The sequence below is a fragment of the Hydra vulgaris genome, chromosome 09 (genome assembly GCF_038396675.1).
Source record: "Hydra vulgaris chromosome 09, alternate assembly HydraT2T_AEP".
Taxonomy (NCBI): domain Eukaryota; kingdom Metazoa; phylum Cnidaria; class Hydrozoa; order Anthoathecata; family Hydridae; genus Hydra; species Hydra vulgaris.
Genome location: NC_088928.1, coordinates 31,271,866 through 31,287,175, shown reverse-complemented (window position 1 = coordinate 31,287,175; position 15,310 = coordinate 31,271,866). Strand labels below are relative to the sequence as shown.

General features: G+C 27.8%; 1 protein-coding gene across 5 annotated transcripts; it reads left to right on the top strand.

Annotated features, from left to right (window-relative positions):
- Nucleotides 1–4,254: 4,254 nt before the first annotated feature.
- LOC136084713 (uncharacterized) lies at nucleotides 4,255–12,971 on the top strand. Of its 5 annotated transcripts, XR_010640805.1 has the most exons (8): nucleotides 4,256–4,433; nucleotides 5,052–5,512; nucleotides 8,276–8,515; nucleotides 9,061–9,237; nucleotides 9,437–9,727; nucleotides 9,827–11,471; nucleotides 11,558–11,593; nucleotides 11,757–12,970. XR_010640805.1 is itself a non-coding variant. In XM_065805343.1 (6 exons), exons 3-6 carry the CDS (start codon nucleotides 8,276–8,278, stop codon nucleotides 10,121–10,123), a joined length of 1,005 nt encoding a protein of 334 aa, XP_065661415.1. In that variant the 5' UTR covers nucleotides 4,256–4,433; nucleotides 5,052–5,512; the 3' UTR covers nucleotides 10,124–12,971. The 5 variants fall into 5 exon arrangements, 2 of the variants coding, with proteins under 2 accessions (XP_065661416.1, XP_065661415.1); XR_010640804.1 differs by having other exon boundaries at nucleotides 11,558–12,971; XR_010640803.1 differs by having other exon boundaries at nucleotides 9,827–11,593.
- The last annotated feature ends 2,339 nt before the right edge of the window (nucleotides 12,972–15,310 follow it).

Genomic DNA, 15,310 nt, shown 5'->3' with positions numbered 1-15,310 from the left:
CAAGTGTTTTTGCACAGTAGTATAGAAGTAACAAAGCTTACAATCGTACTCAAACTATTGCTAGATTTGAAAACACTGGGCTCTTTCCATTAAAGCAAGACAACATTGACAAATCAAAATTACAAATTTTTTAAAATTTAATAACACCTTAATAACATCATCAGCAGTTACAAAACCACCACGCAGCCCAAGATCTTTGCCTCAAACTGCTCAACAAACACAATCCTTTATTACGCCTGCAACTCCAACTTCAATTCTAACTTTAAATTTAACTTATCAAGAAGAATTGGCGACTAGTGTAAAAATCAGTTTTGAAAGAGCTCTCTTGAAGCAATTTCAATTCCAAAATGCTTACAAGCATCCTGCAAAAAAAGCAAGAAATGTCAGAACAGTCGCTGGTTAAGCTTTTACAGAAGAAGCATGGTCAAACCAATTAAGGGAAGAAGACGCAAAGCTCCTAAAACAAATATATGTTGAAACTGCAACAGCAGAAGTAGAAACTCCTGTTAAGAAAGCCAAAAGTACAAAAGCTAAAAGTACAAAAAGTGCCCAAAGTTTTTTGAAAATGAAAAGCTTTATGGAAAACTTGTGAAAAATCAAGTTGCAGTTCGTGGCTTAGTGAACCTTGTCTTCCAAAAAAAATATATAATAGGCAAAGAATTCTTTTGCAGAACCTAGTTTATAAATTTTTTATTTTGTTTCAAACTCAAGCTTGCTCGTGTTTTTTTTTCTGGTTTTTTCGGTTTGTATTATGTTTATATTTTAACAATAAAAATAAAAATATTGAATTTATTAATTTATCTATGTTTTTTTCGTATAACTTGGAACTGTCCGCTGTTAGGGACATTTTTCCTAAAAGCGGACACTTTTTAAAAAAATAAAATCTTATTTTCCATAGAAACTTGAGATTCATTTTTATTTTTTTTTACACTGCAGCATTGCTCTAATAAACAACTATATTCCAAAAATATAAATCCTACAAATTCTCAATTTTAAAAAAGTTATTTAGCTTTTTGTGAAGAGTGCCTGGTTTGCGGTACTTTTACTCTATGTAAGATATTTGACTTCAGAGTTCACAAAGAAACAAATTTTAAGTTTTAAGCAACTAACAGAGACCAATAAAAATTGAAAATTTTGATTTATTAATTAGCTACCGATTCTAACAGCAGTGTTTTTTTTCTGCCAAAAGTTATTTTAAATTAAAGATATCTTCATTTAGACAAAACCACCCATTAAAGTCTTTTAATTTATTGAAATTATATAGGTGTATAAACCATTTTCAAAAAACTATAAGTCAATAGCTTGTTGGCACATTGATCTTTTGATTCTCAAAGTTTGCATAAATTTTACCGTTTTTAAAGCAAGTGCGGGTTTGAGACATAATTTTTAGACTAATTGAGTTTTAAATAAGTTCGACTGTATTAACAGTAAAAAATAAAAAAAAAATTCTTTCTTGAAAACTTATAGCATACTAATATAAGCCTTAATTAACCAGAGACTTGGTGCTCAAAAGTACAAAATTTGCGTTATTAAACGCCCCTTGGGTAGTTTTGGGTAACGGGAAAAAGTATGTTGCAGATATTTTAAAAACTCAATTTTTTTCTTTAATGTATATAACTTAATATTATATTCATTTATAAAAACTCAGCACTATTTTCTAATTTCAAACAACTTTTTTAACTGCATGAAGTTGCTACATCAAAACATGGAAAACTTTGAACAACGTCAACGTTTTATAAAAATTCAAACTGCAATAACTTTTGAACCGCTTTGAATTATAGTCTCAAATTTTCAGGTTTTTCTTATAAAATAATGTGGAGAATTCCCTAAAATTTTCAAGAAAATTCAATAACTCAACTATTTCAACTTGCCTTATTCTTATAAAAAACGACTCTTACTTCTAAAAAAATACTTATTTTTAAAAAACGCCAGAAAAATAACGTGAACAGGTTTAAGAATAGTATAATCAGTAGAATGAGCTTCTTTTCTGTGTTTCGCTGTCGTAATTTAGCATCTTCACAATTTTTAGGTAATGGCTCTGGCGTCTAATGTTTGCAATAAATATTATTTTGTTTTTTTCTATTTCTTTTAGTTCAGTTTTCTTTATTTCTCTGTAATCTTTACCAACTTATATTTATATAATGCCTGGAGAATATGTCAAAAAAAAAAACAAAGAAAAAAAAAGAGAGATTTTAAATTAGTTCATAACTGTAACCATTGAACTATAATTAATACCCATTATATAAATAATATTATTCATTACTCCTTACAACACTTGTTTGAATTGAAGTTTTTCTAATAAAACCTGCTTCGTTTTCCCATTTTGCTCTCTCGCGCCTAAATTTAATATATGTAAACAGTAAAATATGCTGATAATTGAATTGTTAGAATTGTGAAAAAGGCATCTTATTTACTTCATAGAACTATATATTTTCTGAAAGAAAAATAAAGATACGTCATACATTAAAAAAAAAAAAAATCATATATCAATGAGTGAGAATACAAATATCACGCGTAATACATGTTTATAATATAGTATTAATAATAAAATTATGTAATTAGTTTAGTTTAGTTTATTCATAATCAAGTTTTACAAAAATGTTATAAAGTTTGACGGAGTTCGGCGCCAGGCCTTGCTATGCTGACGAGTTTGATACATATAGTTCTATTATTTGCAAGTGTTCTGATACTGCAAGCGTGACTTAAAAATATTGACAGATTGTGACTTGATGGTCTTACTGGAAATGCATTTCATGGTGCACAAATGCAATTTGTAAAAAAGTTGAGACTCTATATAGAGTTTTTGACTTGTTGTGGTTGGACCATAAAATCGTGGTTACATCTTAAGTCATATGACGTTGATTTGGTACATAGAAAGTTACTTGTTCAAGGTTTTGATTAATTTTGAATTTTTCTGTGAGATCCCCTCTTTTCCTTCTCTCTTCTAATGTTGTCAGTCCCAGTGCTTCTAACATTTTTTTATAAGTATGGTGTTTCAGGGAGTTTATTAATTTTGTTGCACGGTATTGAATTTGCTCTAATTTGTTGATATCGCTACTAAGGTATGGTGACCTAGTTGGATTGCGAACTCTAGATGAGGTGGAATGTATGCATAATTTTCGCCAGAGGAATACTTTTTTCCATTCATATTTTTTATGTCCAATTGTAACTCTCTGTAGACGCCTGGATAGCCATAATTCGATCAATTCTATGAGCATTCCTTGTATGCCGAAAGCATTCAATTTATGTATAGGTGTATATTGTTACATAATGGTGAGATGTTAACTTAATAATACATAACTTTTTAAATTTAAATATTTTTTATTGGCTAAATAATTACGTTAGACTTAAATGCGTTTTCAAGACTCACTTCCTTACAATAATTAAAAAAAAGACGACTGATAAATAAATAATAAACGAGTTTCGGGTGTCCCATTTTAATTCATGGAAGTTAAAAAGCTCTTATCGCGACAATCTACTTTGCTAAATGCCAACAAATCAATGGACTCCGATGTTTTAAAAAGTAACTTTCATTCAGAAAATCCTCTACATGTAAAGTTGTTCTGTGTAATTCCAATTTTGATTTATGAATTTACATTTAAAGTGCTAACTCTTTTACCCTAGTTTTTTGCGGTTACAGATCAGGTTACGAAATCAGACAGGATACAATTGTAGAAGATGATGTTGCACAAACAAGTGCAAGATGAACAAGCGGTAGACGGTATTCTAGGAATATTTTTGACAATGCATAAACTAATGAGATTAAATTTTTTAAAGTCTTTTATAACTATATCTTATTTATAAAATTCAAGACCTATATAGCTCTTATTACTTATATAAAGTTAAAAAGTTATAACGTAATTTTAATTCATATTAGTTTTAAAACTTAAATAAATTGAAATTATGTTAACTAAATCAAAGAAACTATTAGACAAGATCTAAAAGTTAAATATACGTTAACTTAGGCTAAATCTAAACGCTTTATATGCGTTAATTAGAATAGATTTAAACGTAAATTAGAAAAAATCTAAACGCTTTATAAACGTATAATAATCCTATAATAAAGACGTATAAAATACGTTTGAATGCAGACGTTTTATGCACTCTAAAAAAACTAACGCCAATATAACGGATGACTTTGAAATAAGTAAAAGCTATCCGTTATATTGGCGTTATATTTTTTTGTTTGCGTTATAATTTATGTATGCTTGATCGATTCCTTTCAAATGATAAACTTTATCCGTTATATTCTTCCCTTAAATTCATCCGTTATATTTATCCGTTATATTATTTTATTCTCAGGCTATTTTTTTCCAAATTTATGTATTCATTATATAAAAATATTAATAACATGAAGGCAATAAAAGTCACCTTAAAAAATCGAAGCGAAATTGTTGTCGCAAATTCCGATTTGTTTGCGTTTGTCCAACAAAGTAAGTATACATATATTTTTTTATAATGTTTTTACTACCAACCTATTATATTTCAACCTATTATATTCACAAAATATAGCATAAAAAGTACATTAAAGAAAAAAATAATACATAAAAAAACACATATGTGAATACATGTAACAAGCATAAACATATAACAAACTAATACATACAAGTTATATTTATTTGTTTGTTATATGTTTATACGTTTGTTATATTATAACAAACGTAAATCATAAGAAATACACATATGTGACGTTGTTATACAATATTTTTTATATCAGAAGATATTTTTGGCTGAGAAATATATATATATGTGTGTATATATATATATATATATATATATATATATATATATATATATATATATATATATATATATATATATATATATATATATATATATATATATATATATATATATATATATATATATATATATATATATATATATATATATATATATATGTATATATATATATATATATATATGTATATATATATATATATATATATATATATGTATATATATATATATATATATATATATATATATATATATATATATATATATATATATATATATATATATAAACATATAATATTATATTTTTTTAGTCTGTCTAACATTTGGTGTCAGTCAAATTGTTGGCTTGATATGGCTAAGATGCCAAGTTCAATAAACAAATTTTAAAGCCTTGTTAAATGAACAATCATTAGAATTTGTAGTTGATATACAAGAAGTTGATCACATTAACAAACAGCCTCTGTCTCAATCTTCCTGTTCTTATACTGATCCTGAACCATTATGCTCCTCATCGTTTAGCTTTCTTACTGACTTGCAAAGCAATGAAATTTTTGCTGAAGACATTATTAGCAAGCAAAGACGCTTAAATGATTGATTTCCAGTTGTTTTGTCACACAATGGTAGTACTTCATCTCAAATCAATGTAACTCCGCTTGATATTACAAATCAAACTGCACAATGTTCAAGATCTCCAAATATATCTCCAAATAGCAATATAAATATATCTCCAAATAGCAATCATTTGACAAAGAATTTAAACCCAAAACGAAAGGTATTTTCATACAAATGTAACTGCTGTACTTTTATATCTTCTAGGTATTGTTTGATGAAGAATCACTTACGCATTCATGGAAACAAAGGTTCAATTATTTGTGATATTTGTTATTCAAAGTTTAAAACCCTCTACGGATTTCAAAAGCATACTGAGCAATGTTCAGTACTTGTAGAGGATAATTTTGATGTTGATTTAATTGAAGAAGCAGAAAAATATCAAATAACTGATGATTATTTAGGAGCTTTAGCTTTGCATCTTCAAGGTAAACATAGGTGTGCTCAAAATATTTTAGATTCAATTTTTCTTCATTTAAAAGAAATGCTGTCTGTGCCAGATATTGATGTGCCCAAGTTAAAATCTTGTTGTGAAATTTTAACATCTCAAAATTGTCGTGAGAAATATTTTGTGCGTGTATTCAAAATGCCTTTAGTTAAATCCATTGGTCTCAAAAAACAAGGTTGTATTGTACCCTTTTTAGACACATTATCTTTTTTACTTCAATCTCCTGAGATTGCTAAGTTTGTTGATAGTAAAATTAGTATAGCTATTTATTGTGATGATCTTGGTATTACAAATCCTATTGGCAAAGCACGGTCAAAACACAAACTTTGGGCAATGTATTTTCAAATTCTTAATATTCCTGCAAAATACCGTGGAAGAACATCAACCATATTTCCTTTAGCATTTACAGGTAGTAAGATGATTAAAGATAATATCTTCTTCCATGCACTGTTGACTGACTTTATTGATGTTATGTCAAAACTTATTACAGGGGTAGAGATAACAGTGTTAGGAGTTCCTAAAGTATTGACAGGTGAGTTGTGTTATTTTTCTGGCGATTCCTTAGCAGCAAATGCTATTGGTGGGTTTAAAGAAGGTTTTAGCAGGAAGACTGTTCGATGCTGCAGAGTTTGTAATTCAACAAGAGGGGAAATGTATGCAAATACTAGGCATGAACAATGCTCTGTACGTAATTTAAAAGAACATTTAATTAGAGTAAATGAATTAGATTCTGGTCTTAGACCTAAAGATAGAATTAAATGGTCAAAATATTATGGGGTATCTTCATCAAGTGTTCTTTTATCAATTCCACTATTTGATGTAACAAAGCAAATCTTATTTGACCCAATGCATGATCTTTTAGAAGGTGTTTTTCCTCTTCAGTTAGAACTGTTTCTTTTTTATGCTATTGAAAGTAATTTTGTAACAATATTATCATTAAATACATGGCTCCAATCATTTGTCTATCCAGCGGGCATTGAAAAGCCTGGTAAAATTTTAAAAACATGTAAAATTAAAGGTAATTTTGGAAGTGGTCAAATACTTACTCTTACAAGAGTTTTACCATTTTTTTTATTGAAAAATATGCTGGCTCAAAATGAACATCTTAAATGTTTGCTAAAATTGATTCAAATAGTTCAGCTATGCATGTCTCCAATCATAACAGAAAAATACATTACTGATTTGAAAGAAATCATTGCTATGCATCATGAACTGTTTTTGGGTTTATACCCTCATAAATTTATACCGAAGCTCCATTTTCTTATCCACTATCCAGCTCAGGCTGCTACTTCAGGCCCTTTAAGGGAGCACATGTGCATGGCTTTTGAACGCAAACATCAAGTGATTAAGAATTTTCGACATTTTAACTTCAAGAACATTCCTTATACAGCCTGTAAATCAATGATAGCAAATACCACAGCACAATTTTTTAATTCAATTGGTGCAATTAAAGCTGATGTCTATTATAATGAGGATGAACTAAAATACTTTTCCGGAGCAATAAAAAGTGCAAATATTGATGGAATTTTATATAAAAATGGGTCGATAATCACTATATTTGAGAATGATCAGTTTATTTTCCACCAAATCAATAAAATAGTATCATTATCTGGAAAAAGACACTTTGAAACAATAAAATTAGACACTTTACACTCAAATGTTTATTCCACCTGCAGATTACCTTCATTTTCTTCAATTAATATTGTATTTCCTGAGACTTTACAGTTTCCATGGTGCACAATTGGACTACCAGTTAGTGATCTTATCCTTGTATTTCCACTTGCTATTCCAAATTTGTCTTATGATGGTATTTCAAATCAGCTAACACAATAAACTAGTTAAAATTTTATATCTTAAAAACTCTACGTAACCATATTTCAGGCTTATCTTAATTAAAGTACTTATATATTATTAATATTTATATATTGCGATTATTAAAAAAAAATCTTTATCTTCATTATAATTGAAGTTTGAAAGAAATTGAGATGAAATGGAAAGTCTATTTTGATAGTTGTTTTTTATCCAGTTATAAAATTAAAAATGATATAATAAAATTTAAGTCGTTTTAAAGCGTAGTAGGTGAGGACTTTACAATAATAGAAAGTCTAGAGTAACTTAACTGTCTTAAAACTACTTAGTAACCTATTTATCTCCTTAATGTTTCAAGTCTTTTTTTTGTGTGTTTGCTTTTTAATATTGATTAAGGGTTAGCCATAGTTTCTTCAATATTCATAATATTGAGTGTCATTTTTTAGTTTCAAGCAAAACAATATATATTGTTATGAAGTATAAGCAACTGTTTTTGATACTTTCTGTGTCTTGTTAACCATAATTTTAAGCATATGTATTTTAAGTGTAAAAATATATATTTTAAGTATAAAAATTGTTATTTCAAGTTATTATTTACTAATCTTGTTATTTTACTTTTTCATTTAAAATTATTTTTCTTATTGCTTTTTAGAACTAATATATTTTTAGATGTCCAAAGTTAAACTTCCTCAATCAGATGTCGAACTTCTGCTGACTTATTTTTCTGTGCCAGTTATAGAATTGCTCAATGGAGTTAGTAATGTTTTTGTATTGAAAGAATTGAAGAATGCGCTAACTCAATTTGCATCATTAAAGGTGAGAGCTAATGACAATTATGGTAACAGGGAGTTCTTTTCGCGACTCAAGATTACTTTGAAAAACCTCTATCCTCAGTTCAAAGATGATTGGGTATGTTTTTGTGATTTCCTACTTTTTTCTTTTTAACTGAATTATAATAATACAATGCAATCTTTAAAAACATGTTTTTTGCTAAAATGTTATTAAGAAAGTACTAATTAATATAAATGCATTGCTAAAACAATAATGTTGTAGGTGGTGAGGATAGACACGTTTTGTTAGTAAAAATTCTTTATTATAAAGTTATTAGAAAAAACGAGCACAATAAATTTAATTGCTTCTACTTAGACCATCTTGAATAAGTTGACAGAAAACAAAGTCACTGGTGGTGTAGGGTTTCTTTTTTTCTATTACATTTTTATTTTTTCATTTCATTTTTATTTTATAAACTAAACAAAAAATAGTTTAAGCCAAAAGGTTGATTTGCTGAACACCAAGTGTTTAATATTAAATAAAACTACTTTCATTACACCTACTGTTACGCCCACTAATCATAGGCGTAACTGTATATACATCATTAAAACAGTATTATTTAGTTATGTCGTGACTATGATTATTTAGTTTAATCAACAGTTTTGAAAATTTATTGTTTTTAGGAGCCAATGTTTGTACAGATAAGTAACAATCTTCGTCAACAAAGATGGTCAAAGATGCATGAAAGTTCCCCAAAATTTTTCCAACTGGCTAGAGGGCATAATACTTTAGCAATCAAGGAGATTGTAGCATGTGCTGAACCAGTTTTATCAACCAATGAAATTGAGGCAGAGATAAAGGTATATTTCCTTTTTTTTAGTTTAACATGTTTTATATAAACTTGTTTATTGTTTCGAAATCCTTGAATATAAGTGTTTTTTGTGTTGATATGAAAGATTTTATTGATAGCCAAAGTATATATTTTTTAATTAAAGATACCATTTATTTTTTTGAAATTTTACTGTAAACTACTAATTATTTGTGTTAACTGTATAACAGAACGAACTTGGAAAAACTATACCATCTATTGCTGTATTGAGCATCCTTAACAGAAACTTATTTTACCACCAAATATTTGAACAAATTCCAAATAGACTCAGAATAGCCCCATCTCTTCTTATTGATGAGTTTAAGCGATTCTTTCCCCAACATGAAAATATTGTTAGCTGTTCTAGATTATTTATTAAGGCGGCATTTAAAGATAATGCAAATATTATTTCAAGTGTAATGGAATTGCAAAGTATGTTTATTTCTCGAAAAAGTAAAGATTTTCTTTTTTTGCAATCACATGTAAGTTTTTTTAATATCTTATTAATGATTTTTTTGATTGGTTTACCTTTAAAAGTATAATTTTAAACAAACTACATAAATTATGATTTTTCTTATTAGGCTGATAACATCGATGCAGAACTTGCACTTCCCTCATTGTATGGTCCACAAGTAGTGCTCAATGGTTTATATTTTGGTATTCGGTCACGAACTGGAATTGAATTATGTGCTACACAAATATTATGCATGGAGGAAGTTATAGCTTCAATAATAGCAGTATATTATCTTAAAGATTTATGCTATCCATCTTGTTTTGCCCAGTTACTTGGGATTTTCCAAGAAACTATTCTAAAAATCAACTACCCTCATAAATCAAAGGCTGCAGCAAGATATGTGTTAAAATTCAGTAGTTCATAAATTTTTAAAAGTTTTTTTATACATTTAAAAATGGAGAATGGTAATTTCTTTGAATTTAATCATAAATTATTTTCTTGTCTTTTCGTTTTTGTTACAAAATTAAAGTAATAATACCTAAATAAAATATATAACCCATTATTTAAGCTAATTGAAATTTAATTAAATATGATGATGTGCAAACTTCTAATCTTGTATAATCTTTATTTTAATATTATTTTAAAATTCTTTGTGGTATTTAAACTGACTTAAATATTAACATGTATATTTAACAAGTGCATGTATATTTAACAAGTGCATGTATATTTAATGTATATTTATTAATACACACTATACAGTATACAGTATTTTTTATCATTATTTTTAAAGTTGATATTTGCTTATCAAACTTTCTATTTTATAAACTTTAGGTACATCGACATCTAGTACATAGTAGCCTTGTTTTAAAGCGTTAAGCGTTGAGCGCTTTTTGAAAGCGTTAAGCTATTTTAAGCAGTAAGGGATTTTGATTATGCTAATTATTATTAATTTTTTTTTTTTAATAAAATTAAAAATTGCTTTATCAAAATATCTTACTGATTAAAATAGCTAAACGCAATCAAAAAGCGCTCTACGCTTAACGCTTTAAAACAAGGCCTGCTAGTACCAGTGGTAAAGTTACATGTATCTTTTCACGACGAGTATCTTTTCACAACGATTCCTTAAATTTGGAAGGGATTATTTGTTTTTTATTTTATTTTGTATTTATTAGTGGCACCAACATTCAGCAATGGTAAGGTTATATCTTTTCAAAATGGTTATAATTAACCAATTAAATGATTATATATTATACCCTTTTTATATTGTATTTTTAAGGGGCAAGAGTATCTGTGCCAATTGATGGTATTATTGATTATATCTTTTCAAAATCATTATAAGTAGCATACAATTTAAAGATGTTTATAAACATTTTCAATATAAATAAACATTTTATAAATTTTAAAGTTGTTGTGTGCTTATCAACCTTTTCATTATATAGACTTCAGTAGCTTAGACATCTGGTGTAACAACAGGGGTAAAGTCACAAGTATCTTTTGACTACAAGTATATATTCCATATATTTTGAAGGAGTTGCCTGTTTGTTTTCTTTTGAATTTTTTATTTATTAGTTACATCAACATCTAGTTGCAATGGTAAAGTTGTATCTTTTCGAAATAGTTCGAATTAAGCAATCAAATGATTTTATGTTATACCTTTTTATAAGGTGTTTTTTCAATGATAATCTTACAGAATATTAATTTTAAAGATATTTTTTTGCTATATATCTATTGCATATTGTAGTCTTTAATGACATTTACATCTAGTAGCAATGGTAAGGTATCTTTTCAAAATGATTATAAAGGACTTAGTAAAAGATGTCTTTTTAAATTATTGTTCACTTTATTTTGTAATCTTTAGAGGCAACAAAATCTAGTACCAGTGGTAAAGTTACATGTATCTTTTCAATACGAATTATCTTATCTTATGTATTTTGTAGTCTTTAATGATAGAGCTTTGTTAAATATTTTTTTCAAAATGATTATAAAACTTAGTATGAAGAAATGTCGTTTTAAATTATTATTTTTTAATCTTTAATGGCGACATCATTTGATACCAGTGGTAAAGTTACATGTATCTTTTCATATTCCATAACTGTTAAAGGAGTCATATGCTTATTATCCTTTTTATTTTGTATTCTTTAGTGGCATCGACACTTGGAAGCAATGTTAAGGTTATATCTTTTCAAAATGTTTGTAAAAGACCATATTTGAATCTTAGAGATTATTATATAATCATACCAATCATATATGAATCTTAAAGATTATTTAATATTTAAATTTTAAAGTTTCATTTGATAATTATGTTTTTTATTTTGCACTTTTTAGCGGCATCGACATTAAAAATGGTAATGATATATCTTTTCAAAATGATTATAAATGGTCATTATTATATATACATAATTATTATTTCTTAAATTTTTAATTTTTTTTAATATTATGTTTGTAAACATAAGATAAGTAAAATAAATATAACGCCAAATATAACGCTTCAACCGTTAGTTTATTTTTTCTAAATATAACGCCAGAGTTGAGCAAATATAACGCCAAATATAACGGATGAAGCGTTAGTTTATTTTTTCTAAATATAACGCCAATATAACGGCAGAGTTGAGCAAATATAACGCCTAATATAACGCCTAATATAACGCCTAATATAACGGTTAACTAGCGTTATATTTGCTCAACTCTGGCGTTATACTTTTTTTTGTTATTTTGGCGTTAGTTTTTTTACAGTGTGGACGTTTGTTCTAAACTTTAATCTGGATTTCATTCTAAACGGATATCTGACCAAGTCTGAACGTTTTGTCGAAACGTTGTTTTGACGTTTAATAGACGTTTGTGTGTTTACTGGGTTGTTAAAGGCTTTAGCTTAATCGGTATAGACAACATCGACAGGTTGGTTTTGTTTACCGGCTTTAGCACAAATGTTGCGAAATTCCAACATATTTGTTCTACATCCTTTTTCTTTTTTCAAAACCATGATGAATTTTAGTAATTAAACGATTGCACTATGGTTTCTGAGACCCGATTTTTTGACAGAAACCCTTTTTTTTTTTAAGTATTAAAAAAGATTTTTTATGTAGTAGCTTAAAGTAAACTCTTCAAAGTTATAATAAACGTGGTCTATTTTTAAATTAATAGCTTAGTTTGTCTATAATATGTTCTCAAGTTGAGAATATTTTTAACTCGGCTTAGTTTAGAGAGAGTTAGCGTAAAGTGAGATGTTAACTTAATAATACATAATTTTTTAAATAATTATTATTTTTGATTTCCGTAAAGTGAACTATTTTATACAGGTATATACTTTTTAAAAATATTTAATTAAATTAAAATATTGCATTACTATGTTTATTATATATAAGCAATAAGCGGGTAGAAGTATTTCTTCTTTCATTACTTATTATAAAACTTTAAATTTACTTTTAAAGTTTTATAATAAGTTTTAAATTGTATGTGTGCAGTCTGGCTAATGTCAATACTTGCAACGGTCAAGATGCTTCCTTCACCATCTAAACACTTGGAGTGAGTGTGGGAGAAATTAAAATTCCCGTAAATCAGTATTGAAGCACATTCAAGTAATTTTAGAGATTGAGATGCAGTTTTTAAAAATATAATTATTTGATTTAGTACATTTAGGTTATTATTCGGAGAGCGGTAAATACAACCTGAGAGCAGTGACTCGTTATTCCCTCGTAAGATCAGCTATTATTGCTTAATGGAAGTAGAGTTGAGTTGTGTTTGTTTGACATCAGTCGTTTTAATTGCTTCTTTAGAGTACGTTGCTACTCCTCCTCCACGTTTGTAAACCCTCATTTGATGATGTAGGTGGTACCCCGCAATAGAAGTGTCTGATGTGCTAGCAAATCAAGTTTCCGCAATAAATATAATATGTAGTTTGCAATTTGTTTTAGTATCAGCAATGCCCTCAGTTCATTAAGCTTTTGAGCACTTAGCGAACATGGGTTGTTAGCCCAGAAACGTTGCTGACTGTGTTTAGAATCAGGTTTGGAAGTAAGGAAACTAAGCTAAGCTGGTTTAGTTTGGATTTTGAGAGTACGTTGTCTCTTTGGTGGTAATAGTCATCTAGTTATTGGCAGCAGCATTGGTAGTTCTTATTGAGGCACTAAGCTATTGTTTTGCTTTGACTGTTTTTGGGATTTCATTAGGTTTAGCGAAGATAGTTGATTTTGCGATGGCAAATTTATTACTGTCAATAGGTTTGGTAGTGCATTCCAAGTTTGGTTTTTCTTTCTTTGTTTAGCTTGTTGAACTGGGTTTGTTGTCCTGGTGTACGGTCTTTCCTGAAAAAGATGTTTTTACACTTTTTGTCTGTTCCCTTGTAGTGCCTAGCAATAGAGAGAACTTTCATTTGATCTTCAGGCTATTCGAGAGTAACATGTAGTAAATTAAATTTTTTGAGGTGGACGTTTTTGGTTTGATGGGTAACTTTTGTAATTTCTATACATTTACCGGTGAGACTCCGGCTGAATTAAAAAATTACTTACTGCTGTTTTGTTTTCATCGTCATTATTTGTTTCAGAAAATTTAAAACATGCAATTATGGCATTTCTTTCAATTAATCTTCCGCTTTTTCCTCTGTTGCGCAAGCGTTTATTACTACATTGCGAATTGTTTTTTGTTCAGCTGAGTTGCCAATAAGAGCAGTTGCAAACGTTTTGGCAGATGGGTTTATTGCATTTATGTCAGTATTTTTTTGTGCTTTGACTTCCGCTTTCAAGTTTTCTATTTCAATTTTTTGCTTATGTTTTTCATACGTATATCATGTTTTTAATACCTGTCATTTCATCTCTTATTTTTGAAATGACAAAGTGCAAAACACATCCAGCTGACCATATTTGGAAACATTTTGATAACCTTCAGTTACTGGTAGTCGCTCGAATTTGCTGTCATCTATCACTGGAAGCGTGTCAGTTGAGATATTTCCTTTAGATGCTACCATCTTCTAAGCACAGCAAAACTAGTTTTGTCAAGTCTTGATCAACAAGGAGGGTTACCCCCCTTAATAACAGTGGGTTACCTCCTGGTTGTGAATTATTTATTATAATTAGTTAACTTATTAACACAAATAGAACAGTTAGTTTTTTTCCATAACAATAATATAAAAATTGTATAATAAATTACATAACAATGATTTTTGTTTTTTTATATCACCGTAGTATAAAAAATTTCCCCAAAGAAATATAAAAATTTTCATTGGAGCTATAGTAAAATATCATTTTTCAAATATAAATACATGATTAAAATTTTAAAAAATATATCTTTTCTTAATTGAAAGTCTTTACCTCAAGTACCCATTTAAAAGTAAAAATAGGCAAATTTTGTAAAATAATTATTTAAAGTTTATCATCAACTTTAACATAAAATTTGGAACTTATTATAAGTATCATATCAAAATTCGTCTGAGAGAAAAGAAATGAGAATTTATTATATTATATTTGGAGCTTCTTATAAATACAATATCGAAATTTGTTTGAGAGAAAATAAATGAAAATTTATTATATATTATATTTATTATTTTAGAGAACAAATTAGGCGAGTCAAACAAGATTAATATGATAAAATTTCAAGAAATAAAATGTGTTGAACAAAA

Coding starts and splice junctions, on each gene's coding strand:
- LOC136084713 (XM_065805343.1), top strand. CDS start 8,276: ATGTCCAAAGTTAAACTTCCTCAATCAGATGTCGAACTTCTGCTGACT. Junction 8,516..9,060: donor CTCAGTTCAAAGATGATTGG/GTATGTTTTTGT, acceptor TATTGTTTTTAG/GAGCCAATGTTTGTACAGAT. Junction 9,238..9,436: donor AAATTGAGGCAGAGATAAAG/GTATATTTCCTT, acceptor ACTGTATAACAG/AACGAACTTGGAAAAACTAT.